The sequence below is a fragment of the Gadus morhua genome, chromosome 12 (genome assembly GCF_902167405.1).
Source record: "Gadus morhua chromosome 12, gadMor3.0, whole genome shotgun sequence".
Lineage (NCBI taxonomy): Eukaryota > Metazoa > Chordata > Actinopteri > Gadiformes > Gadidae > Gadus > Gadus morhua.
The window spans coordinates 14,532,756-14,560,134 of NC_044059.1; the positions used below are offsets into that span (position 1 = coordinate 14,532,756).

The 27,379-nt window shown below is 43.7% G+C and overlaps 1 protein-coding gene across 3 annotated transcripts in view; it reads left to right on the plus strand.

Moving 5' to 3' along the window:
* LOC115555194 (microtubule-associated serine/threonine-protein kinase 3) overlaps positions 1-27,379 on the plus strand; it is a 266,613-nt gene that overhangs the window by 166,380 nt on the left and 72,854 nt on the right. For all 3 annotated transcript variants that reach the window (XM_030371885.1, XM_030371886.1, XM_030371887.1), the window contains 2 exons: positions 811-933; positions 1,346-1,458. In XM_030371885.1, the coding sequence (XP_030227745.1) occupies positions 811-933; positions 1,346-1,458 (236 nt within the window). The remainder of the gene's footprint in view (positions 1-810; positions 934-1,345; positions 1,459-27,379) is intronic.

Sequence of the window (27,379 nt, forward strand, 5' to 3'; positions counted from 1 at the left end):
ATAGAAAATTATAAATAAAATACAACAAAATAAAAGTAAGAATAAAGTAAGAAGTGGACATCTAAGTGAAAGTGGACATCTCGGAATGGTTTATATAAAACGGCTCCATATTTCTCCTCCGCCGTCCGGCTTGAACCGCAGCTGTCAGGGTTGCTAGGTGACAGGAGCGGCGCGTCATCACGCAAGGTAAAGGGTGATGGCGGCTTGTTATGCAAACTTGAAATGCTCCGTAGGGCAGACCGTCTCAGTTAAAAACGGTCTACGAAGGCCACACCTTCATAGACCGCGTCCTTCGAAGGATGCGTCCCCTGAATTAGTGTTCCGTGTCTTTTCGGCCATCGCTACACGACAAGGCAGGGAAGAACAGTCTTTGTCATTGTCATCTACATTAGCCTCTTTGGCAAAACAGCTCGAAAAAAAACACAACTTGACATTGTTTTGCACGCAAAGCGAGACCGTGCAATGCATAATTTAGTGACCGGTTTAAAGCAGCAATGCAAGTTGTAAGAAATTTGTAAGAGCATTTAAAATCAACATTAAAACGACCAACGTGGCATAAATACAAAGAAAATACATCTCAATAGGCGCGTAGCCATTTTAGTTTGTCGAGTCGTACGGTCAACCTCACTGAACTCGGTGGACTCCGAATCCCGAGATATAATGACCAAAAGGAGGGCGTGCCTCGGTGAAATGCCGCAAGAAAGCTGGGAGAATTACCACTTTGCATATCGTGCGGGTGGTGTACGAGGCATCTCGAACACATCATTAAACCTTGAATCCTAATGGTCCTGTGCATGCGTGTGGTGGTAGGTGGTGCCCTGGAGGTGAAGCAGCACCCATTCTTCAAGGACCTGGACTGGAATGGCCTGCTGAGGCAGAAAGCAGAGTTTGTTCCCCAGCTGGAGGCTGAGGATGACACCAGCTACTTCGACAGTACGTAGCACATTCTCTCGTTAGTACTTGAATCAAGGTTGACGGGGGACAGTCAGTCTTCTTGGTAAAGTTTAATACTAAATTTCAGTGAGGCTAATACGTTCTACAGCACTCTAAACTCAGCAAGTTAATGGTAAAGTGGGCTGCACGTAATAAGTCATTGAATTTAATTAAGTGAGGCAGTACATAACACTAATACTAAACAATTGTGTAGTGACCATAAATTACACAATAGTTTGGTTGATGGGTGGTTGGTTGTTTGGTAGTTGGTTGACACAAAACAATTAAATCGACTTTACTTGAGTCTCAGTTTGATGAAGTAATGCATGGGGTTTCACAGGGTAAACATTAACCCTGCGGATTTACACTTGTTTACATCTTGTTCAAAGCGGGATTTCCTTGGTTTTTACAGCCCGCTCAGAGCGATACCACCACCTGGATTCTGACGAGGATGAGGAAACCAATGATGAAGAGTCTTCCCTGGAGATCCGCCAGTTCTCCTCCTGGTCCCATCGCTTCAGCAAGGTACAAACCAGTACCTTGCTTCACCATGTTTCCCTTAAAGGGTAATTCCGGGCAAAATTGAACCCAGGGTCTTTTTCGGCATGAAAAGAAGCCCTAAAGACACTTTTTTTGTTAAGCATCGAGTATAGAGCTTGCCCAGAGCAGGCCAAATGGCTTCCAAATTATTGGCTAGGGGCAGAGTGAATGCTTCAAAAACTGCATTTAATAAATAGCAGCAAACCTCTTTAGTAGCATGACTAGGGTCCCTTCACATAAAACTAAGCATCAACAACTTAGCTGGCATACCAGGAGTTTATTAAAAAAGACTGTTTTGCAAGTCTAACAATAAGTAACCCTTTATACTTTGCTGTTTGTGACAATATCTAGCGAGTGTTAGCGCCACCATTAATTTATTTACGGTAGGCATTTACCTGGGAGTGCGCAGTGAGTCGTTTCCAGCTGGTGTGGCGATAATGGGTTGTTATGTTGTCGAGAGCTTGGAATAAACAAGTTGTGCAAGAACAATTATTGGAGTTTAACATGCATTTCCATGAAATTATAAATTCCACAACTTTCCTTGAACTAAACTCCGGTGTATTCGGTAATCGACTTCTATGGACTTTGTCACACCCCGCCTCGGGTGAAGGTAATGTAACCTTATTACACCGGACTTTCAAACCCAAAGGATGGCAAGGCACAGAGTTGCAAAGAGGTTTTTAACATGTAGTCCCCCAAAGTGTCAAGTAAGTGCCAAACATACAGAGGAGGCCAACGTCCAAATATCTGAAAATATTTAAATAAAAACATATTCAAAACCAATTCCAAAATCAAAATAGAACTGCAAGCAGTTATGCAGGGGTCCAAGCAATGTGCATTTCGCCGGCACAACGCGACAAGAAATGTGCATTTCGCCGGCACAACACGAAGCAAGTATTCAAAACGCTACCGTGAACAACCTGTGGATATAAAGGTTTTGACTGTGAGAGGTTCGGTGTGGGAGTTTCGGCCCCAAACGCATTTTCCGCTACCGTTTAGTCGTCGACAGTTGGATCAAAATAGTTTTTACTGATTTGCAATGCGAAACATATATTCAAAACGCTACCGTTTCGTCAACGATGGTCGGATCAAAATAGTTTGTAGATGTCGTGTGCAAAGTTTGGTGTAAATTGGGCAAGAAATGTGGGAGGAGTAGCGAAAGGTCAGTTTAGCTGTTTTCGCGATTTTGCATAAATAAAATACTGACGCAAATGGGCGTGGCCTATGCCAAAAGATGCAACTGACTCCAGTGAATCTGTGGATATAAAGGTTTTGACTGTGGGAGGTTCGGTGTGGGAGAACATTCCATTGGCCAATTAGGAGACATACAATGTCGTCTTTTTTGGCGCTGCCTTGTGGCGTAATTTTCCGGAGAGAATTTTCCTTTGCCAAATAACTGGCCATATTTTCCATATAGACTCGGGTTTGCCCCTTGATGGTTTCCTTATAGTTTGAAGAACATTCCTTTGGCAAATTAGAAGATATACAATTTCGTCGTTTATTGCGCCCCCTGAGGGCGTAATTTTCCGAATCTTTTATCGAACGGTCTTAAGGTTAGCACCAGCATGTGTGTAAAATTTGGACTCGATCCGATGTCTAATTTTGGATTTCTTTGGATTTTGATTTTCCACATCTAATTTAGCTCATAAACCAATATTCAAAACGCTACCGTTTCATCGTCGAAGGTCGGATCAAAAAAGTGTTCCGTGCTTTCTTTCTGTGTGCGTCTGAAGATGTTGTGTGCAAGGTTTGGTGTCTAATTTTGGATTTCTTTGGATTTTTGATATTCCACGTCTAATTTAGCTAATAAACCAATATTCAAAACGCTACCGTTTCGTTATCGAAGGACGGATCAAAAAAGTGTTTCGTGCTTTCTTTGCGTGTGCGTCTGAAGATGTCGTGTGCAAAGGTTGGTGTTGATTGGTCAAGAAATGTGGGAGGAGTAGGGAAAAAACAGTTTTGGGGTTTTCGCGATTTTGCGAAAAAAAATTATGGACGCAAATGGGCGTGGCCTATGACAAAAGATGCAGCAGACTCCAGTGAATATGTGTGTACAAGGTTTTGAATGTGGGAGGTTCGGTGTGGGAGTTATAGCCCCAAACGCGTCTTTCCTTGGTATAGCGCCACCTAGTGGCCGGCGTGTCTGGATTTTGTTATCTGAGTAGCGGTGCCGGACCTGGATCAAGTCATGCAATTGGCGTGTCGGCACCATTTACGGTTTTGGCTGTGGGCCCACTTTTAGCGCGGGAATAATAACTAGAACTGCAAGCAGTTATGCAGGGGTCCAAGAAGTGTGCATTTCGCCGGCACAACGCGATAAGAAATGTGCGTTTAACTCCCACACCGAACCTCCCACATTCAAAAACTTGTACCCACATATTCACTGGAGTCTGCTGCATCTTTTGGCATAGGCCACGCCCATTTGCGTCTAGAATTTTTTTTCGCAAAATCGCGAAAACCGCAAAACTGTATTTTCACTACTCCTCCCACATTTCTTGACCAATTGACACCAAACCTTGCCCACGACATCTTCAGACGCACACAAAAACAATGCATTGAACACTTTTTTGATCCGACCTTCGAGGACGAAACGGTAGCATTTTGAATATTTATTTATTAGCTACGTTAAAAGTCGAAAATCAAAAATCCAGAAAAAAAACAAAATTAGACTTCAGATCGAGTCCAAATTTTACACACATGTTGGTGCTAACACTAACGGAGTTCGCTAAAAAATTCGGAAAATTTCGCCATTAGGGGGCGCAATAAACGCGGAAATTGTATACCTTCTAATTGGCCAAAGGAATGTTCTTCAAACTCAAGGGAAACCATCAAGGGGCAAACCCGAGTCTATATAGAAAATATGGCCAAGAATTATTAATGTGGGGTCTATTTCCTATTTGGCCAACGCGACAAGAAATGTGCATTTCGCCAGCACAACGCGAAGCAAGTATTCAAAACGCTACCGTGAACAACATGTGGATATAAAGGTTTTGACTGTGGGAGCTTCGGTGTGGGAGTTATAGCCTAAAACGCGTTTTCAGAACATTCCATTGGCCAAATAGGAGATAGACAATGTCGTCGTTTTTTGGCGCCGCCCTGTGGCGAAATTTTCCAAAGACAATTTTCCTTTGCCAAATAACTCCCGCCCATATTAATAATTCTTGGCCATATTTTCTATATAGACTCGGGTTTGCCCCTTGATGGTTTCTGAGTTTGAAGAACATTCCTTTGGCCAATTAGAAGATATACAATTTCCTCGTTTATAGCGCCCCCTTAGGGCGTAATTTTCCGAATTTTTATTCGAACGTCGTTAAGGGTGGCACATGTGTGTTAAATTTGGACTCGATCCGATGTGTAATTTTGGATTTTTTTGGATTTTGGATTTTTCACGTCTAATTTAGCTAATAAACAAATATTAAAAACGATACCGTTTCGTCGTCGAAGGTCGGATCAAAAAAGTAATGCAGCAATTATTTTCGTGTAGGTCTGAAGATGCCGTGTGCAAAGTTTTGTGTCAATTAGTCGAGAAATGTGGGAGGAGTAGCGAAAAAACAGTTTTGCGGTTTTCGCGATTTTGCGAAAAAAAATTCTGGACGCAAATGGGCGTGGCCTATGCCAAAAGATGCAGCAGACTCCAGTGCATCTGTGTGTACAAGTTTTTGGACTGTGGGAGGTTCGATGTGGGAGTTATAGCCCCAAACGCGTATTCCTTGGTATAGCGCCACCTAGGGACCGGCGTGTCTGGATTTTGTCGTCTGCGTAGTACGAAGAGATCTGGATCTAGTCATGTAATCGGCGTGTGGGCACCATTTACGGTTTGGGCTGTGGTACCACTTTTAGGGGGGTAAGTATAATAATAATAATAGGAAGAAAAATCCTTACAAAAACAATAGGGATCCAACCTGTTGGCTTGGACCCCTAAAAACAAGAAATGTGCATTTCACCGGCACAACGCGAAGCAAGTATTGAAAACGCTACCGTGAACAACATGTGGATATAAAGGTTTTGACTGTGGGAGCTTCGGTGTGGGAGTTATAGCCTAAAACGCGTTTTCAGAACATTGGTCAAATAGGAGATAGACAATGTCGTCGTTTTTTGGCGCCGCCCTGTGGCGACATTTTCCAAAGACAATTTTCCTTTGCCAAATAACTCCCGCCCACATTAATAATTCTTGGCCATATTTTCTATATAGTCTCGGGTTTGCCCCTTGATGGTTCCCTTATAGTCTGAAGAACATTCCTTCGGCCAATTAGAAGATATACAATTTCCTCGTTTATAGCGCCCCCTAATGGCGAAAAATTCCGTTATTTTTATTGAACGCCATTAAGGGTAACACCGACATGTGTCTAAAATGTGGGCTTGATCCGATGTCTAATTTTGGTATTTTTTGAATTTTTGCGTTTCGACGTAAAACGTAGCTAATAAACCAATGTTCAAAACGCTACCGTTTCGTCGTCGAAAGTCGGATCAAAAAACCTTCTGAGGGTTTCTTTGCGTGTGCGTCTGAAGATGCCGTGTGCAAAGGTTGGTGTTGATTGGTCGAGAAATGTGGGAGGAGTAGCGAAAAAACAGTTTTGCGGTTTTCGCGATTTTGCGAAAAAAAATTCAGACGCAAATGGGCGTGGCCTATGCCAAAAGATGCAGCAGACTCCAGTGAATCTGTGTGTACAAGGTTTTGAATGTGGGAGGTTCGGTGTGGGAGTTATAGCCCCAAACGCGTATTCTTTGGTATAGCGCCACCTAGGGGCCGGCGGGTCTGGATTTGGTCGTCTGCATTGTCCGAAGAGATCTGGATCTAGTCATGCAATTGGCGTGTCGGCACCATTTACGGTTTGGGCTGTGGTACCACTTCTAGTGAGGTAAGTATAACAATAATAATCCTTACAAAAACAATAGGGATCCAACCTGTTGGCTTGGACCCCTAATAAAAAAAATCCTTACAAAAACAATAGGGATCCAACCTGTTGGCTTGGACCCCTAATAATAATAGGAAGAAAAATCCTTACAAAAACAATAGGGATCCAACCTGTTGGCTTGGACCCCTAAAAAGAAGAATCCTTACAAAAACAATAGGGATCCAACCTGTTGGCTTGGACCCCTAACAAGAAGTGTGCATTTCGCCGGCACAACGCGACAAGAAATGTGCGTTTCGCCGGCACAACGCGAAGCATGTGTTCAAAACGCTACCCTGAACCTAGTAGCGAGAAGTCAGTGTAGCGTTTTCGCGGCGAAATTTTGTAGAAGATATACAATTTCCTCGTTTATTGCGCCCCCTAATGGCGAAATATTCCGATTTTTTTATTGAACGCCATAAAGGGTAGCACCGACATGTGTCTAAAATTTGGACTTGATCCGATGTCTAATTTTGGATTATTTTGGATTTTTGATTTTCCACGTCAAATTTAGCTAATAAACCAATATTCAAAACATTACCGTTTTGTCGTCGAGGGTCGGATCCAAAAAGTGATCAATGCATCTTTGCGTGTGCGTCTGAAGATGCCGTGTGCAATGTTTGGTGTCGATTGGTCAAGAAATGTGGGAGGAGTAGGGAAAAAAAAGTTTTGCGTTTTTCGCGATTTTGCGAAAAAAATTTATCGACGCAAATGGGCGTTGCCTATGCCAAAAGATGCAGCAGACTCCAGTGAATATGTGGGTACAAGTTTTTGACTGTGGGAGGTTCGGTGTGGGAGTTATAGCCCCAAACGCGTATTCCTTTGTATAGCGCCACCTAGTGACCGGCGTGTCTGGATTTTGTCGTCTGCGTACACATCACAGACCTGGATCTAGTCATGCAATTCGCGTGTCCGCACCATTTACGGTTTGGGATGTGGGCACACTTTTAGAGCTGGAACAATAACTAGAACTGCAAGCAGTTATGCAGGGGTCCAAGAAGTGTGCATTTCGCCGGCACAACGCGACAATAAATGTGCATTTTGCCGGCACAACGCGAAGCAAGTATTCAAAACGCTACCGTGAACAACATGTGGATATAAAGGTTTTGACTGTGGGAGCTTCGGTGTGGGAGTTATAGCCTAAAACGCGTTTTCAGAACATTCCATGGCCAAATAGGAGATAGACAATGTCGTCGTTTTTTGGCGCCGCCCTGTGGAGAAATTTTCCAAAGAGAATTATCCTTTGCCAAATAACTCCCGCCCACATTAATAATTCTTGGCCATATTTTCTATATAGACTCGGGTTTGCCCCTTGATGGTTTCCCTTGAGTTTGAAGAACATTCCTTTGGCCAATTAGAAGATATACAATTTCCTCGTTTATAGCGCCCCCTTAGGGCGTAATTTTCCGAATTTTTATTCGAACGTCGTTAAGGGTGGCGCTAACATGTGTGTTAAATTTGGACTCGATCCGATGTGTAATTTTGTTTTTTTTTGGATTTTGGATTTTTCACGTCTAATTTAGCTAATAAACAAATATTATAAACGATACCGTTTCGTCGTCAAAGGTCGCATCAAAAAAGTGTTCGATGCATTCTTTGCGTGTGCGTCTGAAGATGTCGTGTGCAAAGTTTTGTGTCGATTGGTCAAGAAATGTGGGAGGAGTAGGGAAAAAACAGTTTTGCGGTTTTCGTGATTTTGCGAAAAAAAATTATAGACGCAAATGGGCGTGGCCTATGCCAAAAGATGCAGCAGACTCCAGTGAAGCTGTGTGTACAAGGTTTTGAATGTGGGAGGTTCGGTGTGGGAGTTATAGCCCCAAACGCGTATTCCTTGGTATAGCGCCACCTAGTGACCGGCGTGTCTGGATTTTGTCGTCTGCGTAGTCCGAAGAGATCTGGATCTAGTCATGTAATTGGCGTGTGTGCACCATTTACGGTTTGGGCTGTGGTACCACTTTTAGGGGGGTAAGTATAATAATAATAGGAAGAAAAATCCTTACAAAAACAATAGGGATCCAACCTGTTGGCTTGGACCCCTAACTAGAACTGCAAGCAGTTATGCAGGGGTCCAAGAAGTGTGCATTTCGCCGGCACAACGCGACAAGAAATGTGCGTTTCGCCGGCACAACGCGAAGCATGTGTTCAAAACGCTACCCTGAACCTGTGGATACAAAGGATTTGACTTTGGTAGGAGTAGCGAGAAGTCAGTCTAGCGTTTTCGCGGCGAAATTTTGTAGAAGATATACAATTTCCTCGTTTATTGCGCCCCCTAATGGCGAAATTTTCCGAAATTTTTATCGAACGACATTAAGGTTAGCACCAACATGTTTGTAAAATGTGGACTCGATCCGATGTCTAATTTTGGATTTCTTTGGATTTTTGATATTCCACGTCTAATTTAGCTCATAAACCAATATTCAAAACGCTACCGTTTCGTTATCGAAGGACGGATCAAAAAAGTGTTTCATGCATTCTTTGCGTGTGCGTCTGAAGATGTCGTGTGCAAAGTTTGGTGTCGATTGGTCAAGAAATGTGGGAGGAGTAGGGAAAAAACAGTTTTGCGGTTTTCGCGATTTTGCGAAAAAAAATTCTAGACGCAAATGGGCGTGGCCTATGCCAAAAGATGCAGCAGACTCCAGTGAACATGTGTGTACAAGGTTTTGAATGTGGGAGGTTCGGTGTGGGAGTTATAGCCCCAAACGCGTCTTTCCTTGGTATAGCGCCACCTAGTGGCCGGCGTGTCTGGATTTAATTATCTGAGTAGCGGTGCCGGACCTGGATCTAGTCATGCAATTGGCGTGTCGGCACCATTTACGGTTTGGGCTGTGGGCCCACTTTTAGCGCGGGAAGTATAATAACTAGAACTGCAAGCAGTTATGCAGGGGTCCAAGAAGTGTGCATTTCGCCGGCACAACGCGACAAGAAATGTGCGTTTCGCCGGCACAACGCGAAGCATGTGTTCAAAACGCTACCCTGAACCTGTGGATACAAAGGATTTGACTGTGGTAGGAGTAGCGAGAAGTCAGTGTAGCGTTTTCGCCGCGAAATTTTGCAGAAGATATACAATTTCCTCGTTTATTGCGCCCCCTAATGGCAAAATTTTCCGAATTTTTTATCGAACGACATTAAGGTTATCACCAACATGTGTGTAAAATTTGGACTCGATCCGATGTCTAATTTTGGATTTCTTTGGATGTTTGATATTTCACGTCTAATTTAGCTAATATACCAATATTCAAAACGCTACCGTTTCGTCGTCAAAGATCGCATCAAAAAAGTGTTTCATGCATTCTTTGCTTGTGCGTCTGATGATGTCGTGTGCAAAGTTTGGTGTCGATTGGTCAAGAAATGTGGGAGGAGTAGGGAAAAAACAGTTTTGCGGTTTTCGCGATTTTGCGAAAAAAAATTATAGACGCAAATGGGCGTGGCCTATGCCAAAGGATGCAGCAGACTCCAGTGAATATGTGGGTACAAGTTTTTGAATGTGGGAGGTTTGGCGTGGGAGTTATAGCCCCAAACGCGTATTCCTTGGTATAGCGCCACCTAGTGACCGGCGTGTCTGGATTTTGCCGTCTGCATAGTCCGAAGAGACCTGGATCTATTCATGCAATTGGCGTGTCGGCACCATTTACGGTTTAGGCTGTGGGCTCACTTCTAGGGGGGAAAAATAATAATAATAGGAAAAAAAAACCTTACAAAAACAATAGGGATCCAACCTGTTGGCTTGGACCCCTAATAATAATAAAAATCCTTACAAAAACAATAGGGATCCAATCCTGTTGGCTTGGACCCCTAACTAGAACTGCAAGCAGTTATGCAGGGGTCCAAGAAGTGTGCATTTCGCCGGCACAACGCGACAAGAAATGTGCGTTTCGCCGGCACAAAGCGAAGCATGTGTTCAAAACGCTACCGTGAACAACATGTGGATATAAAGGTTTTGACTGTGGGAGCTTCGGTGTGGGAGTTATAGCCCAAAACGCGTTTTCAGAACATTCCATTGGCCAATTAGGAGATGTATTATTTCGTCGTTTTTTTGCGCCCTCTTGTGGCGAAATTTTCCAAAGACAATTTTCCTTTTCCAAATAACTCCCGACCAAATTAATAATTCTTGACCATGATTTTTACATAGACTCGGGTTTGCCCCTTGATGGTTCCCTCATAGTTTGAAGAACATTCCTTTGGCCAATTAGAAGATATACAATTTCCTCGTTTATTGCGCCCCCTAATGGTGACATTTTCCAAAAATTTTATCTAACGTCATTATGGTTAGCACCAACATGTGTGTAAAATTTGGACTCGAGCCGATGCCTAATTTTGGATTTTTTTGGATTTTTGATTTTTCACGTCTAATTTAGCTAATAAACCAATATTCAAAACGCTACCGTTTTGTCGTCGAGGGTCGGATCCAAAAAGTGATCAATGCATCTTTGCGTGTGCGTCTGAAGATGCCGTGTGCAAAGTTTGGTGTCGATTGGTCAAGAAATGTGGGAGGAGTAGGGAAAAAACAGTTTTGCGTTTTTCGCGATTTTGCGAAAAAAAATTATAGACGCAAATGGGCGTGGCCTATGCCAAAAGATGCAGCAGACTCCAGTGAATATGTGCGTACAAGTTTTTGACTGTGGGAGGTTCGGTGTGGGAGTTATACCCGCAAACGCGTATTCCTTGGTATAGCGCCACCTAGTGACCGGCGTGGCTGGATTTTGTCGTCTGCGTACACATCACAGACCTGGATCTAGTCATGCAATTCGCGTGTCGGTACCATTTACGGTTTGGGGTGTGGGCCAACTTTTACGGAAGGAAGTATAATAATAAAAAGAAAAATCCTTACAAAAACAATAGGGATCCAACCTGTTGGCTTGGACCCCTAATAACTAGAACTGCAAGCAGTTATGCAGGGGTCCAAGAAGTGTGCATTTCGCCGGCACAACGCGACAAGAAATGTGCATTTCGCCGGCCCAACGCGAAGCAAGTATTCAAAACGCTACCGTGAACAACATGTGGATATAAAGGTTTTGACTGTGGGAGCTTCGGTGTGGGAGTTATAGCCTAAAACGCGTTTTCAGAACATTCCATTGGCCAAATAGGAAATAGAAAATGTCGTCGTTTTTTGGCGCCGCCCTGTGGCGAAATTTTCCAAAGACAATTTTCCTTTGCCAAATAACTCCCGCCCACATTAATAATTCTTGGCCATATTTTCTATATAGACTCGGGTTTGCCCCTTGATGGTTTCCCTTGAGTTTGAAGAACATTCCTTTGGCCAATTAGAAGATATACAATTTCCTCGTTTATTGCGCCCCCTAAAGGCGAATTTTTCCGAAATTTTTATCGAACGTCAATAAGGTTAGCACCAACATGCTTGTAGAATTTGGACTCGATCCGATGTCTAATTTTGGAATTTTTTGGATTTTTAATTTTCCACGTCTAATTTAGCTAATAAACAAATATTCAAAACTCTACCGTTTCGTCGTCGAAGGTCGGATCAAAAAAGTGTCTATCATTTCTTTGCGTGTGCGTCTGAAGATGCCGTGTGCAAAGTTTGGTGTCGATTGGTCAAGAAATGTGGGAGGAGTAGCGAAAATACAGTTTTGCGGTTTTCGCGATTTTGCGAAAAAAAATTCTAGACGCAAATGGGCGTGGCCTATGCCAAAAGATGCAGCAGACTCCAGTGCATATGTGGGTACAAGTTTTTGACTGTGGGAGGTTCGGTGTGGGAGTTATAGCCCCAAACGCGTATTCCTTGGTATAGCGCCACCTAGTGGCCGGCGTGTCTGGATTTGGTTATCTGAGTAGCGGTGCCGTACCTGGATCTAGTCATGCAATTGGCGCGTGTGCAGCATTTACGGTTTGGTCTGTAGTCCCACAAGTACGGGGGGAAGAATAATAACTAGAACTGCAAGCAGTTATGCAGGGGTCCAAGAAGTGTGCATTTCGCCGGCACAACGCGACAAGAAATGTGCGTTTCGCCGGCACAACGCGAAGCATGTGTTCAAAACGCTACCCTTAACCTGTGGATACAAAGGATTTGACTGTGGTAGGAGTAGCGAGAAGTCAGTGTAGCGTTTTCGCGGCGAAATTTTGTAGAAGATATACAATTTCCTCGTTTATGGCGCCCCCTAATGGCGAAATTTTCCAAATTTTTTATCGTACGACATTAAGGTTAGCACCAACATGTGTGTACAATTTGGACTCGTTCCGATGTCTAATTTTGGATTTCTTTGGATTTTTGATTTTCCACGTCTAATTTAGCTCATAAACCAATATTCAAAACGCTACCGTTTCGTCGTCGAAGGTCGCATCAAAAAAGTGTTTTTTATGCATTCTTTGCGTGTGCGTCTGAAGATGTCGTGTGCAAAGTTTGGTGTCGATTGGTCAAGAAATGTGGGAGGAGTAGGGAAAAAACAGTTTTGCGGTTTTCGCGATTTTGCGAAAAATATTCCTAGACGCAAATGGGCGTGGCCTATGCCAAAAGATGCGGCAGACTCCAGTGAATCTGTGTGTCTAACTCTTCTGACTGTGGGAGGTTCGGTGTGGGAGTTATAGCCCCAAACAAGTTTTCTTTGGTATAGCGCCACCTAGTGGCCGGCATGTCTGGATTTTGTCGTCTGCCGTCACCTCACGGACCTGGATCTAGTCATGTAATTGGCTTGTGTGCACCAATTACGGTTTGGGCTGTAGTACCACTTCTAACGAAGGAAGTATAACTAGAACTGCAAGCAGTTATGCAGGGGTCCAAGAAGCGTGCATTTCGCCGGCACAATGCGACAAGAAATGTGCGTTTCGCCGGCACAACGCGAAGCAAGTATTCAAAACGTTACCGTGAACAACATGTGGATATAAAGGTTTTGACTGTGGGAGCTTTGGTGTGGGAGTTATAGCCTAAAACGCGTTTTCAGAACATTCCATTGGCCAAATAGGAGATAGACAATGTCGTCGTTTTTTGGCGCCGCCCTGTTGGCGAAATTTTCCCAAGACAATTTTCCTTTGCCAAAAACTCCCGCCCACATTAATAATTCTTGGCCATATTTTCTATATAGATTCGGGTTTGCCCCTTGATGGTTTCCCTTGAGTTTGAAGAACATTCCTTTGGCCAATTAGAAGATATACAATTTCCTCGTTTATTGCGCCCCCTAATGGCGAAATATTCCGAATTCTTTATTGAACGCCATTAAGGGTAGCACCGACATGTGTCTAAAATTTGGACTTGATCCGATGTCTAATTTTGGTATTTTCTGAATTTTTGCGTATCGACGTAAAACGTAGCTAATAAAGCAATATTCAAAACGCTACCGTTTCGTAGTCGAAGGTCGGATCAAAAAAGTATATATTTTTTCTTGTCGTGTGCGTCTGAAGATGTCGTGTGCAAAGTTTGGTGTCAATTGGTCAAGATATGTGGGAGGAGTAGCGAAAAAACAGTTTTGCGGTTTTCGCGATTTTGCGAAAAAAAATTATTGACGCAAATGGGCGTGGCCTAGGCCAAAAGATGCAGCAGACTCCAGTGAATATGTGCGTACAAGTTTTTGACTGTGGGAGGTTCGGTGTGGGAGTTATAGCCCCGAACGCGTATTCCCTTGGTATAGCGCCACCTAGTGGCCGGCGTGTCTGGATTTTGTCGTCTGCCTAGAACTCAGGGACCTGGATCTAGTCATGCAATTGGCGTGTCGTCACCATTTACGGTTTGGGCTGTGGGCCCACTTCTAGGGGGGAATAATAATAATAATAATAAAAAAAAAATCCTTACAAAAACAATAGGGATCCAACCTGTTGGCTTGGACCCCTAATAATAGGAAAAATCCTTACAAAAACAATAGGGATCCAACATGTTGGCTTGGACCCCTAACTAGAACTGCAAGCAGTTATGCAGGGGTCCAAGAAGTGTGCATTTCGCCGGCACAACGCGACAAGAAATGTGCGTTTCGCCGGCACAACGCGAAGCAAGTATTCAAAACGCTACCGTGACCAACATGTGGATATAAAGGTTTTGACTGTGGGAGCTTCGGTGTGGGAGTTATAGCCTGAAACGCGTTTTCAGAACATTCCATTGGCCAAATAGGAGATAGACAATGTCGACGTTTTTTTGCACCCCCTTGTGGCGAATTTTTCCAAAGACAATTTTCCTTTTCCAAATAACTCCCGCCCACATTAATAATTCTTGGCCATATTTTCTATATAGACTAGGGATTGCCCCTTGATGGTTTCCCTTGAGTTTGAAGAACATTCCTCTGGCAAATGAGAAGATATACAATTTCCTCGTTTATTGCGCCCCCTTATGGCGAAAATTTCCGATTTTTTTATCGAACGCCATTAAGTGGAGCATCGACATGTCTGAAAAATTTGGACTCGATCCGATGTCTACATTTGGATTTTTTGGGATTTTTGATATTCCACGTCTAATTTAGCTCATAAACCAATATTGAAAACGCTACCGTTTCGTCGTCGAAGGTCGGATCAAAAAACTGTCTGTCATTTCTTTGCGTGTGCGTCTGAAGATGCTGTGTGCAAAGTTTGGTGTCTGTGGGAATGTGGGAGGTTCGGTTTGGGAGTTATAGCCCCAAACGCGTATTCCTTGGTATAGCGCCACCTAGTGGCCGGCAGGTCTGGATTTTGTCGTCTGCATAGTCTTCACGTACCTGGATCTAGTCATGTAATTAGTGTGTGTGCACCATTTACGGTTTGGGCTGTAGTACCACTTTCTTGGTAGGAAGTATAATAAGAAAAATCCTTACAAAAACAATAGGGATCCAACCTGTTGGCTTGGACCCCTAATAATAATAATAATCCTTACAAAAACAATAGGGATCCAACCTGTTGGCTTGGACACCTAACTAGAACTGCAAGCAGTTATGCAGGGGTCCAAGAAGTGTGCATTTCGCCGGCACAACGCGACAAGAAATGTGCGTTTCGCCGGCACAACGCGAAGCATGTGTTCAAAACGCTACCCGGAACCTGTGGATACAAAGGATTTGAGTAGGAGTAGCGAGAAGTCAGTGTAGCGTTTTCGTGGCGAAATTTTGTAGACGATATACAATTTCCTCGTTTATTGCGCCCCCTAATGGCGAAATTTTCCGAATTTTTTATCGAACGACATTAAGGTTAACACCAACATGCGTGTAAAACTTGGACTCGATCCGATGTCTAATTTTGGATTTCTTCGGATTTTTGATATTCCACGTCTAATTTAGCTAATAAACCAATATTCAAAACGCTACCGTTTCGTCGTCGAAGGTCGCATCAAAAAAGTGAAGCATGTGTTCAAAACGCTACCCTGAACCTGTGGATACAAAGGATTTGACTGTGGTAGGAGTAGCAGGAGTCAGTGTAGCGTTTTCGCGGCGAAATTTTGTAGAAGATATACAATTTCCTCGTTTATTGCGCCCCCTAATGGCGAAATTTTCCGAATTTTTTCTCGAACGACATTAAGGTTAGCACCAACATGTGTGTAAAATGTGGACTCGATCCGATGTCTAATTTTGGATTTCTTTGGATTTTTGATATTCCACGTCTAATTTAGCTAATAAACCAATATTCAAAACACTACCGTTTCGTTATCGAAGGACGGATCAAAAAAGTGTTTTATGCATTCTTTGCGTGTGCGTCTGATGATGTCGTGTGCAAAGTTTGGTGTTGATCGGGCGAGAAATGTGGGAGGAGTAGCGAAAAAGCAGTTTTGCGGTTTTCGCGATTTAGCGAAAAATATTCCCAGACGCAAATGGGCGTGGCCTAGGCCAAAAGATGCAGCAGACTCCAGTGAATATGTGTGTACAAGGTTTTGAATGTGGGAGGTTCGGTGTGGGAGTTATAGCCCCAAACGCGTCTTTCCTTGGTATAGCGCCACCTAGTGGCCGGCGTGTCTGGATTTTGTTATCTGAGTAGCGGTGCCGGACCTGGTTCTAGTCATGTAATTGGCGCGTGTGCACCATTTACGGTTTGGGCTGTGGGCCCACTTTTAGCGCGGGAAGTATAAAAATTATGCAGGGGTCCAAGAAGTGTGCATTTCGCCGGCACAACGCGACAAGAAATGTGCGTTTCGCCGGCACAACGCGAAGCATGTGTTCAAAACGCTACCCTGAACAACATGTGGATATAAAGGTTTTGACTGTGGGAGCTTCGGTGTGGGAGTTATAGCCTAAAACGCGTTTTCAGAACATTCCATTGGCCAAATAGGAGATAGACAATGTCGTCGTTTTTTGGTGCCGCCCTGTGGCGAAATTTTCCAAAGACAATTTTGCTTTGCCAAATAACTCCCGCCCACATTAATAATTCTTGGCCATATTTTTTATATAGACTCGGGTTTGCCCCTTGATGGTTCCCTTATAGTTTGAAGAACATTCCTCGGGCCAATTAGAAGATATACAATTTCCTCGTTTATTGCGCCCCCTAATGGCGAAAAATTCCGGAATTTTTATCGAACGACATTAAGATTAACACCAACATGTGTGTAAAATTTGGACTCGATCCGATGTCTAATTTTGGATTTCTTTGGATTTTTGATATTCCACGTCTAATTTAGCTAATAAACCAATATTCAAAACGCTACCGTTTCGTCGTCAAAGGTCGCATCAAAAAAGTGTTTCCTGCATTCTGTGCGCGTGCGTCTGAAGATGTCGTGTGCAAAGTTTGGTGTCGATTGGTCAAGAAATGTGGGAGGAGTAGGGAAAAAGCATTTTTGCGGTTTTCGCGATTTTGCGAAAAAAAATTATAGACGCAAATGGGCGTGGCCTATGCCAAAAGATGCAGCAGACTCCAGTGAATCTGTGCGTACAAGTTTTTGAATGTGGGAGATTCGGTGTGGGAGTTATTGCCCCAAACGCGTCTGTCCTTGGTATAGCGCCACCTAGTGGCCGGCGCGTCTGGATTTGGTTATCTGAGTAGCGGTGCCGGACCTGGATCTAGTCATGCAATTGGCGCGTGTGCACCATTTACGGTTTGGGCTGTAGTCCCACAAGTACGGGGGGAAGAATAATAATAATAATAATAATAATAATAATAATAGGAAAAATCCTTACAAAAACAATAGGGATCCAACCTGTTGGCTTGGACCCCTAACTAGAACTGCAAGCAGTTATGCAGGGGTCCAAGAAGTGTGCATTTCGCCGGCACAACGCGACAAGAAATGTGCGTTTCGCCGGCACAACGTGAAGTATGTGTTCAAAACGCTACCCTGAACCTGTGGATACAAAGGATTTGACTGTGGTAGGAGTAGCGAGAAGTCAGTGTAGCGTTTTCGCGGCGAAATTTTGTAGACGATATACAATTTCCTCGTTTATTGCGCCCCCTAATGGCGAAATTTTTATCGAACGACGTTAAGGTTAACACCAACATGTGTGTAAAATTTGGACTCGATCCGATGTCTAATTTTGGATTTTTTTGGATTTTTAATTTTCCACGTCTAATTTAGCTAATAAACAAATATTCAAAACGCTACCGTTTCGTCGGCGAGGGTCGGATCAAAAAAGTGTCTATCATTTCTTTGCGTGTGCGTCTGAAGATGCCGTGTGCAAAGTTTGGTGTTGATTGGTCAAGAAATGTGGGAGGAGTAGCGAAAAAACAGTCTTGCGGTTTTCGCGATTTTGCGAAAAAAAATTATGGACGCAAATGGGCGTGGCCTATGCCAAAAGATGCAGCAGACTCCAGTGAATATGTGCGTACAAGTTTTTGACTGTGGGAGGTTCGGTGTGGGAGTTATAGCCCCAAACGCGTTTTCCCTTGGTATAGCGCCACCTAGTGGCCGGCGTGTCTGGATTTTGTCGTCTCCCGTCACCTCACGGACCTGGATCTAGTCATGCAATTGGCTTGTCGGCACCATTTACGGTCTGGGCTGTGGTACCACTTCTAGCCGGGAATAATAATAATAATAACTAGAACTGCAAGCAGTTATGCAGGGGTCCAAGAAGTGTGCATTTCGCCGGCACAACGCGAAGCATGTGTTCGAAACTGAGAAACGGCGTATGCCAAAAGATGCAGCTGACTCCAGTGAATCTGTGGATACAAAGGTTTTGACTGTGGGAGGTTCGGTGTGGGAGTTTTAGCCCAAAACGCGTTTTCAGAACATTCCATTGGCGATTAGGAGATGTATTATTTCGTCGTTTTTTTGCGCCCTCTTGTGGCGAAATTTTGCAAAGACAATTTTCCTTTTCCAAATAACTCCCGCCCACATTAATAATTCTTGACCATAATTTTTATATAGACTCGGGTTTGCCCCGTGATGGTTCCCTCATAGTTTGAAGAACATTCCTTTGGCCAATTAGAAGATATACAATTTCCTCGTTTATGGCGCCCCCTAATGGCGACATTTTCCGAAATTTTTATCGTACGACATTAAGGTTAGCACCAACATGTGTGTAAAATTTGGACTCGTTCCGATGTCTAATTTTGGATTTCTTTGGATTTTTGATTTTCCACGTCTAATTTAGCTCATAAACCAATATTCAAAACGCTACCGTTTCGTCGTCGAAGGTCGGATCAAAAAAGTTTTCCAGCATTCTTTGCGTGTGCGTCAGAAGATGCCGTGTGCAAAGTTTGGTGTCGATTGGTCAAGAAATGTGGGAGGAGTAGGGAAAAAACTGTTTTGCGGTTTTCGCGATTTTGCGAAAAAAAATTCTAGACGCAAATGGGCGTGGCCTATGCCAAAAGATGCAGCAGACTCCAGTGAATATGTGCGTACAAGTTTTTGACTGTGGGAGGTTCGGTGTGGGAGTTATAGCCCCAAACGCGTATTCCTTGGTATAGCGCCACCTAGTGGCCGGCATGTCTGGATTTTGTCGTCTGCGTAGTCCCCAAGGATCTGGATCTAATCATGCAATTGGCGTGTCGGCACCATTTACGGTTTGGGCTGTGGGCACAGTTTCAGGGAGGTAAGTATAATAACAAGAAATGTGCATTTCGCCGGCACAACGCGAAGCAAGTATTCAAAACGTTACCGTGAAAAACATGTGGATATAAAGGTTTTGACTGTGGGAGCTTCGGCGTGGGAGTTATAGCCTAAAACGCGTTTTCAGAACATTCCATTGGCCAAATAGGAGATAGACAATGTCGTCGTTTTTTGGCGCCGCCCTGTTGGCGAAATTTTCCCAAGACAATTTTCCTTTGCCAAAAACTCCCGCCCACATTAATAATTCTTGGCCATATTTTCTATATAAACTCAGGTTTGCCCCTTGATGGTTTCCCTTGAGTTTGAAGAACATTCCTTTGGCCAATTAGAAAATATACAATTTCCTCGTTTATTGCGCCCCCTTATGGCGAAATATTCCGAAATCTTTATTGAACGCCATTAAGGGTAGCACCGACATGTGTCTAAAATTTGGACTTGATCCGATGTGTAATTTTGGTATTTTTTGAATTTTTGCGTTTCGACGTAAAACGTAGCTAATAAACAAATATTCAAAATGCTACCGTTTCGTAATCGAAGGTCGGATCAAAAAGTGTTTGAGTTTTTCTTTTCGTTTGCGTCTGACGATGTCGTGTGCAAAGTTTGGTGTTGATTGGTCGAGAAATGTGGGAGGAGTAGGGAAAAAAGAGTTTTGCGGTTTTCGCGATTTTGTGAAAAAAAATTCTAGACGCAAATGGGCGTGGCCTATGCCAAAAGATGCAGCAGACTCCAGTGAATATGTGCGTACAAGTTTTTGACCGTGGGAGGTTCGGTGTGGGAGCTATAGCCCCAAACGCGTTTCCCCTTGGTATAGCGCCACCTAGGGACCGGCATGTCTGGATTTGGTTATCTGAGTAGCGGTGCCGGACCTGGATCTAGTCATGTAATTGGCGCGTGTGCACCATTTACGGTTTGGGCTGTGGACACACTTTCAAGGCGGGAAGAATAAAAAGACTAGAACTGCAAGCAGTTATGCAGGGGTCCAAGAAGTGTGCATTTCGCCGGCACAACGCGACAAGAAATGTGTGTTTCGCCGGCACAACACGAAGCAAGTATTCAAAACGCTACCGCGAACAACATGTGGATATAAAGGTTTTGACTGTGGGAGCTTCGGTGTGGGAGTCATAGCCTAAAACGCGTTTTCAGAACATTGGCCAAATAGGAGATAGACAATGTCGTCGTTTTTTGGCGCCGCCCTGTGGCGACATTTTCCAAAGACAATTTTCCTTTGCCAAATAACTCCCGCCCACATTAATAATTCTTGGCCATATTTTCTATATAGACTCGGGTTTGCCCCTTGATGGTTTCCCTTGAGTTTGAAGAACATTCCTTTGGCCAATTAGAAGATATACAATTTCCTCGTTTATTGCGCCCCCTAAAGGCGAAATGTTCCGAAATTTTTATCGAACGTCAATAAGGTTAGCACCAACATGTGTGTAGAATTTGGACTCGATCCGATGTCCAATTTCTGATTTTTTTGGATTTTTAATTTTCCACGTCTAATTTAGCTCATAAACAAATATTCAAAACGCTACCGTTTCGTCTTCGAGGGTCGGATCAAAAAAGTGTCTATCATTTCTCTGCGTGTGCGTCTGAAGATGCCGTGTGCAAAGTTTGGTGTTGATTGGTCAAGAAATGTGGGAGGAGTAGCGAAAAAAAAGTTTTGCGGTTTTCGCGATTTTGCGAAAAAAAATTATAGACGCAAATGGGCGTGGCCTATGCCAAAAGATGCAGCAGACTCCAGTGAATATGTGCGAACAAGTTTTTGACTGTGGGAGGTTCGGTGTGGGAGTTATAGCCCCAAACGCGTTTTCCCTTGGTATAGCGCCACCTAGTGGCCGGCGTGTCTGGATTTTGTCGTCTGCGTAGTCCGAAGAGATCTGGATCTAGTCAGGCAATTGGCGTGTCGTCACCATTTACGGTTTGGGCTGTGGGCACACTTTTAGGCAGGTAAGAATAATAATAAGAAAAATCCTTACAAAAACAATAGGGATCCAACCTGTTGGCTTGGACCCCTAACTAGAACTGCAAGCAGTTATGCAGGGGTCCAAGAAGTGTGCATTTCGCCGGCACAACGCGACAAGAAATGTGCGTTTCGCCGGCACGACGCGAAGCAGGTATTCAAAACGCTACCGTGAACAACATTTGGATATAAAGGTTTGACTGTGGGAGCTTCGGTGTGGGAGTTATAGCCTAAAACGCGTTTTCAGAACATTCCATTGGCCAAATAGGAGATAGACCATGTCGTCGTTTTTTGGCGCCGCCCTGTTGGCGAAATTTTCCCAAGACAATTTTCCTTTGCCAAAAACTCCCGCCCACATTAATAATTCTTGGCCATATTTTCTATATAGATTCGGGTTTGCCCCTTGATGGTTTCCCTTGAGTTTGAAGAACATTCCTTTGGCCAATTAGAAGATATACAATTTCCTCGTTTATTGCGCCCCCTAATGGCGAATTTTTCCGAAATTTTTATCGAACGACATTAAGGTTAGCACCAACATGTGTGTAAAATTTGGACTCGATCCGATGTCTCATTTTGGATTTTTTTGGATTTTTGCTATTCCACGTCTAATGTAGCTAATAAACCAATATTCAAAACGCTACCGTTTCGTCGTCGAAGGTCGGATCAAAAAACTGTCTATCATTTATTTGCGGGTGCGTCTGAAGATGCCGTGTGCAAAGTTTGGTGTCGATTGGTCAAGAAATGTGGGAGGAGTAGCGAAAAAACAGTTTTGCGGTTTTCGCGATTTTGCGAAAAAAAATTATGGACGCAAATGGGCGTGGCCTATGCCAAAAGATGCAGCAGACTCCAGTGAATATGTGCGTACAAGTTTTTGAATGTGGGAGATTCGGTGTGGGAGTTATAGCCCCAAACGCGTATTCATTGGAATAGCGCCACCTAGTGGCCGGCATGTCTGGGTTTTGTCGTCTGCGTAGTGTTCACGGACCTGGATCTAGTCATGCAATTGGCGTGTGTGCACCATTTACGGTTTGGGCTGTAGTACCACTTCTAGGGGGGAAGTATAATAATAATCCTTACAAAAACAATAGGGATCCAACCTGTTGGCTTGGACCCCTAACTAGAACTGCAAGCAGTTATGCAGGGGTCCAAGAAGTGTGCATTTCGCCGGCACAACGCGACAAGAAATGTGCATTTCGCCGGCACAACGCGAAGCAAGTATTCAAAACGCTACCGTGAACAACATGTGGATATAAAGGTTTTGACTGTGGGAGCTTCGGTGTGGGAGTTATAGCCTAAAACGCGTTTTCAGAACATTGGCCAAATAGGAGATAGACAATGTCGTCATTTTTTGGCGCCGCCCTGTGGCGAAATTTTCCAAAGACAATTTTCCTTTGCCAAATAACTCCCGCCCACATTAATAATTCTTGGCCATATTTTCTATATAGACTCGGGTTTGCCCCTTGATGGTTTCCCTTGAGTTTGAAGAACATTCCTTTGGCCAATTAGAAGATATACAATTTCCTCGTTTATTGCGCCCCCTAATGGCGAATTTTTCCGAAATTTTTATCGAACGACATTAAGGTTAGCACCAACATGTGTGTAAAATTTGGACTCGATCCGATGTCTCATTTTGGATTTTTTTGGATTTTTGCTATTCCACGTCTAATTTAGCTAATAAACCAATATTCAAAACGCTACCGTTTCGTCGTCGAAGGTCGGATCAAAAAACTGTCTGTCATTTCTTTGCGTGTGCGTCTGAAGATGCCGTGTGCAAAGTTTGGTGTCGATTGGTCAAGAAATGTGGGAGGAGTAGCGAAAATACAGTTTTGCGGTTTTCGCGATTTTGCGAAAAAAAATTCTAGACGCAAATGGGCGTGGCCTATGCCAAAAGATGCAGCAGACTCCAGGGAATAAGTGCGTACAAGTTTTTGGACTGTGGGAGGTTCGGTGTGGGAGTTATAGCCCCAAACGCGTTTTCCCTTGGTATAGCGCCACCTAGTGGCCGGCGTGTCTGTATTTTTGTGGTCTGCGTAATGTTCACGGACCTGGATCTAGTCATGCAATTGGCGTGTCGGCACCATTTACGGTTTGGGCTGTGGGCCCACTTCTAGAGGGAAATAATAATAATAATAAAAATCCTTACAAAAACAATAGGGATCCAACCTGTTGGCTTGGACCCCTAACTAGAACTGCAAGCAGTTATGCAGGGGTCCAAGAAGTGTGCATTTCGCCGGCACAACGCGACAAGAAATGTGCGTTTCGCCGGCACAACGCGAAGCATGTGTTCAAATTGCTACCCTGAACCATTGGATACAAAGGATTTGGCTGTTGTAGGAGTAGCGAGAAGTCAGTGTAGCGTTTTCGCGGCGACATTTTGTAGACGATATACAATTTCCTCGTTTATTGCGCCCCCTAATGGCGAAATATTCCGAAATTTTTATCGAACGTCATTAAGGTTAGCACCAACATGTGTGTAGAATTTGGACTCGATCCGATGTCTAATTTTGGATTTTTTTGGATTTTTAATTTTCCACGTCTAATTTAGCTAATAAACAAATATTCAAAACTCTACCGTTTCGTCGTCGAAGGTTGGATCAAAAAAGTGTCTACCATTTCTTTGCGTGTGCGTCTGAAGATGCCGTGTGCAAAGTTTGGTGTCAATTGGTCGAGAAATGTGGGAGGAGTAGCGAAAAACCAGTTTTGCGGTTTTCGCGATTTTGCGAAAAAAAATTCTAGACGCAAATGGGCGTGGCCTATGCCAAAAGATGCAGCAGACTCCAGTGAATATGTGCGTACAAGTTTTTGAATGTGGGAGATTCGGTGTGGGAGTTATAGCCCAAAACGCGTATTCATTGGAATAGCGCCACCTAGTGGCCGGCATGTCTGGATTTTGTCGTCTGCGTAGTGTTCATGGACCTGGATCTAGTCATGCAATTGGCGTGTGTGCACCATTTACGGTTTGGGCTGTAGTACCACTTCTAGGGGGGAAGTATAATAACTAGAATTGCAAGCAGTTATGCAGGGGTCCAAGAAGTGTGCATTTCGCCGGCACAACGCTACAAGAAATGTGCGTTTCGCCGGCACAACGCGAAGCAAGTATTCAAAACGCTACCGTGAACAACATGTGGATATAAAGGTTTTGACTGTGGGAGCTTCGGTGTGGGAGTTATAGGCTAAAACGCGTTTTCAGAACATTCCATTGGCCAAATAGGAGATAGACAATTGTCGTCGTTTTTTGGCGCCTGCCCTTGTGGCGAAATTTTCCAAAGACAATTATCCTTTGCCAAATAACTCCCGCCCACATTAATAATTCTTGGCCATATTTTCTATATAGGACTCGGGATTGCCCCTTGATGGTTTCCCTTGAGTTTGAAGAACATTCCTTCGGCCAATTAGAAGATATACAAATTCCTCGTTTATTGCGCCCCCTTAATGGCGAAAATTTCCCGAATTTTTATCGAACGTCCATTAAGGTGAGCATCGACATGTCTGTACAATTTGGACTCGATCCGATGTCTAATTCTGGATTTCTTTGGATTTTTGATTTTCCACGTCTAATTTAGCTCATAAACCAATATTCAAAACGCTACCGTTTCGTCGTCGAAGGTCCGATCAAAAAAGTGTCTATCAATTCTATGCGTGTGCGTCTGAAGATGCCGTGTGCAAGGTTTGGTGTCGATTGGTCAAGAAATGTGGGAGGAGTAGCGAAAAATACAGTTTTGCGGTTTTCGCGATTTTGCGAAAAAAAATTATAGGACGCAAATGGGCGTGGCCTATGCCAAAAGATGCAGCAGACTCCAGTGAATATGTGCGTACAAGTTTTTGAATGTGGGAGATTCGGTGTGGGAGTTATAGCCCCAAACGCGTATTCATTGGAATAGCGCCACCTAGTGGCCGGCATGTCTGGGTTTTGTCGTCTGCGTAGTGTTCACGGACCTGGATCTAGTCATGCAATTGGCGTGTGTGCACCATTTACGGTTTGGGCTGTAGTACCACTTCTAGGGGGGAAGTATAATAATAATCCTTACAAAAACAATAGGGATCCAACCTGTTGGCTTGGACCCCTAACTAGAACTGCAAGCAGTTATGCAGGGGTCCAAGAAGTGTGCATTTCGCCGGCACAACGCGACAAGAAATGTGCATTTCGCCGGCACAACGCGAAGCAAGTATTCAAAACGCTACCGTGAACAACATGTGGATATAAAGGTTTTGACTGTGGGAGCTTCGGTGTGGGAGTTATAGCCTAAAACGCGTTTTCAGAACATTGGCCAAATAGGAGATAGACAATGTCGTCGTTTTTTGGCGCCGCCCTGTGGCGAAATTTTCCAAAGACAATTTTCCTTTGCCAAATAACTCCCGCCCACATTAATAATTCTTGGCCATATTTTCTATATAGACTCGGGTTTGCCCCTTGATGGTTTCCCTTGAGTTTGAAGAACATTCCTTTGGCCAATTAGAAGATATACAATTTCCTCGTTTATTGCGCCCCCTAATGGCGAATTTTTCCGAAATTTTTATCGAACGACATTAAGGTTAGCACCAACATGTGTGTAAAATTTGGACTCGATCCGATGTCTCATTTTGGATTTTTTTGGATTTTTGCTATTCCACGTCTAATTTAGCTAATAAACCAATATTCAAAACGCTACCGTTTCGTCGTCGAAGGTCGGATCAAAAAACTGTCTGTCATTTCTTTGCGTGTGCGTCTGAAGATGCCGTGTGCAAAGTTTGGTGTCGATTGGTCAAGAAATGTGGGAGGAGTAGCGAAAATACAGTTTTGCGGTTTTCGCGATTTTGCGAAAAAAAATTCTAGACGCAAATGGGCGTGGCCTATGCCAAAAGATGCAGCAGACTCCAGGGAATAAGTGCGTACAAGTTTTTGACTCTGGGAGGTTTGGTGTGGGAGTTATAGCCCCAAACGCGTATTCCTTGGTATAGCGCCACCTAGTGACCGGCGTGTCTGGATTTTGTCGTCTGCGTAATGTTCACGGACCTGGATCTAGTCATGCAATTGGCGTGTCGGCACCATTTACGGTTTGGGGTGTGGGCCCACTTCTAGAGGGAAATAATAATAACTAGAACTGCAAGCAGTTATGCAGGGGTCCAAGAAGTGTGCATTTCGCCGGCATAACGCGACAAGAAATGTGCATTTCGCCGGCACAACGCGAAGCAAGTAATCAAAACGCTACCGTGAACAACATGTGGATAGAAAGGTTTTTACTGTGGGAGCTTCGGTGTGGGAGTTATAGCCTAAAACGCGTTTTCAGAACATTCCATTGGCCAAATAGGAGATAGACAATGTCGTCGTTTTTTGGCGCCGCCCTGTGGCGAAATTTTCCAAAGACAATTTTCCTTTGCCAAATAACTCCCGCCCATATTAATAATTCTTGGCCATATTTTCTATATAGACTCGGGTTTGCCCCTTGATGGTTTCCCTTGAGTTTGAAGAACATTCCTTCGGCCAATTAGAAGATATACAATTTCCTCGTTTATTGCGCCCCCTAATGGCGAAATTTCCCGAAATTTTTATCGAACGTCATTAAGGTTAGCACCAACATGTGTGTAGAATTTGGACTCGATCCGATGTCTAATTTTGGATTTTTTTGGATTTTGGATTTTTCACGTCTAATTTAGCTAATAAACAAATATTAAAAACGCTACCGTTTCGTCGTCGAAGGTCCGATCAAAAAAGTGTCTATCATTTCTATGCGTGTGCGTCTGAAGATGCCGTGTGCAAAGTTTGGTGTCGATTGGTCAAGAAATGTGGGAGGAGTAGCGAAAATACAGTTTTGCGGTTTTCGCGATTTTGCGAAAAAAAATTATAGACGCAAATGGGCGTGGCCTATGCCAAAAGTTGCAGCAGACTCCAGTGAATATGTGTGTACAAGTTTTTGGACTGTGGGAGGTTCGGTGTGGGAGTTATAGCCCCAAACGCGTTTTCCCTTGGTATAGCGCCACCTAGTGGCCGGCGTGTCTGTATTTTTGTGGTCTGCGTAATGTTCACGGACCTGGATCTAGTCATGCAATTGGCGTGTCGGCACCATTTACGGTTTGGGCTGTGGGCCCACTTCTAGAGGGAAATAATAATAATAATAAAAATCCTTACAAAAACAATAGGGATCCAACCTGTTGGCTTGGACCCCTAACTAGAACTGCAAGCAGTTATGCAGGGGTCCAAGAAGTGTG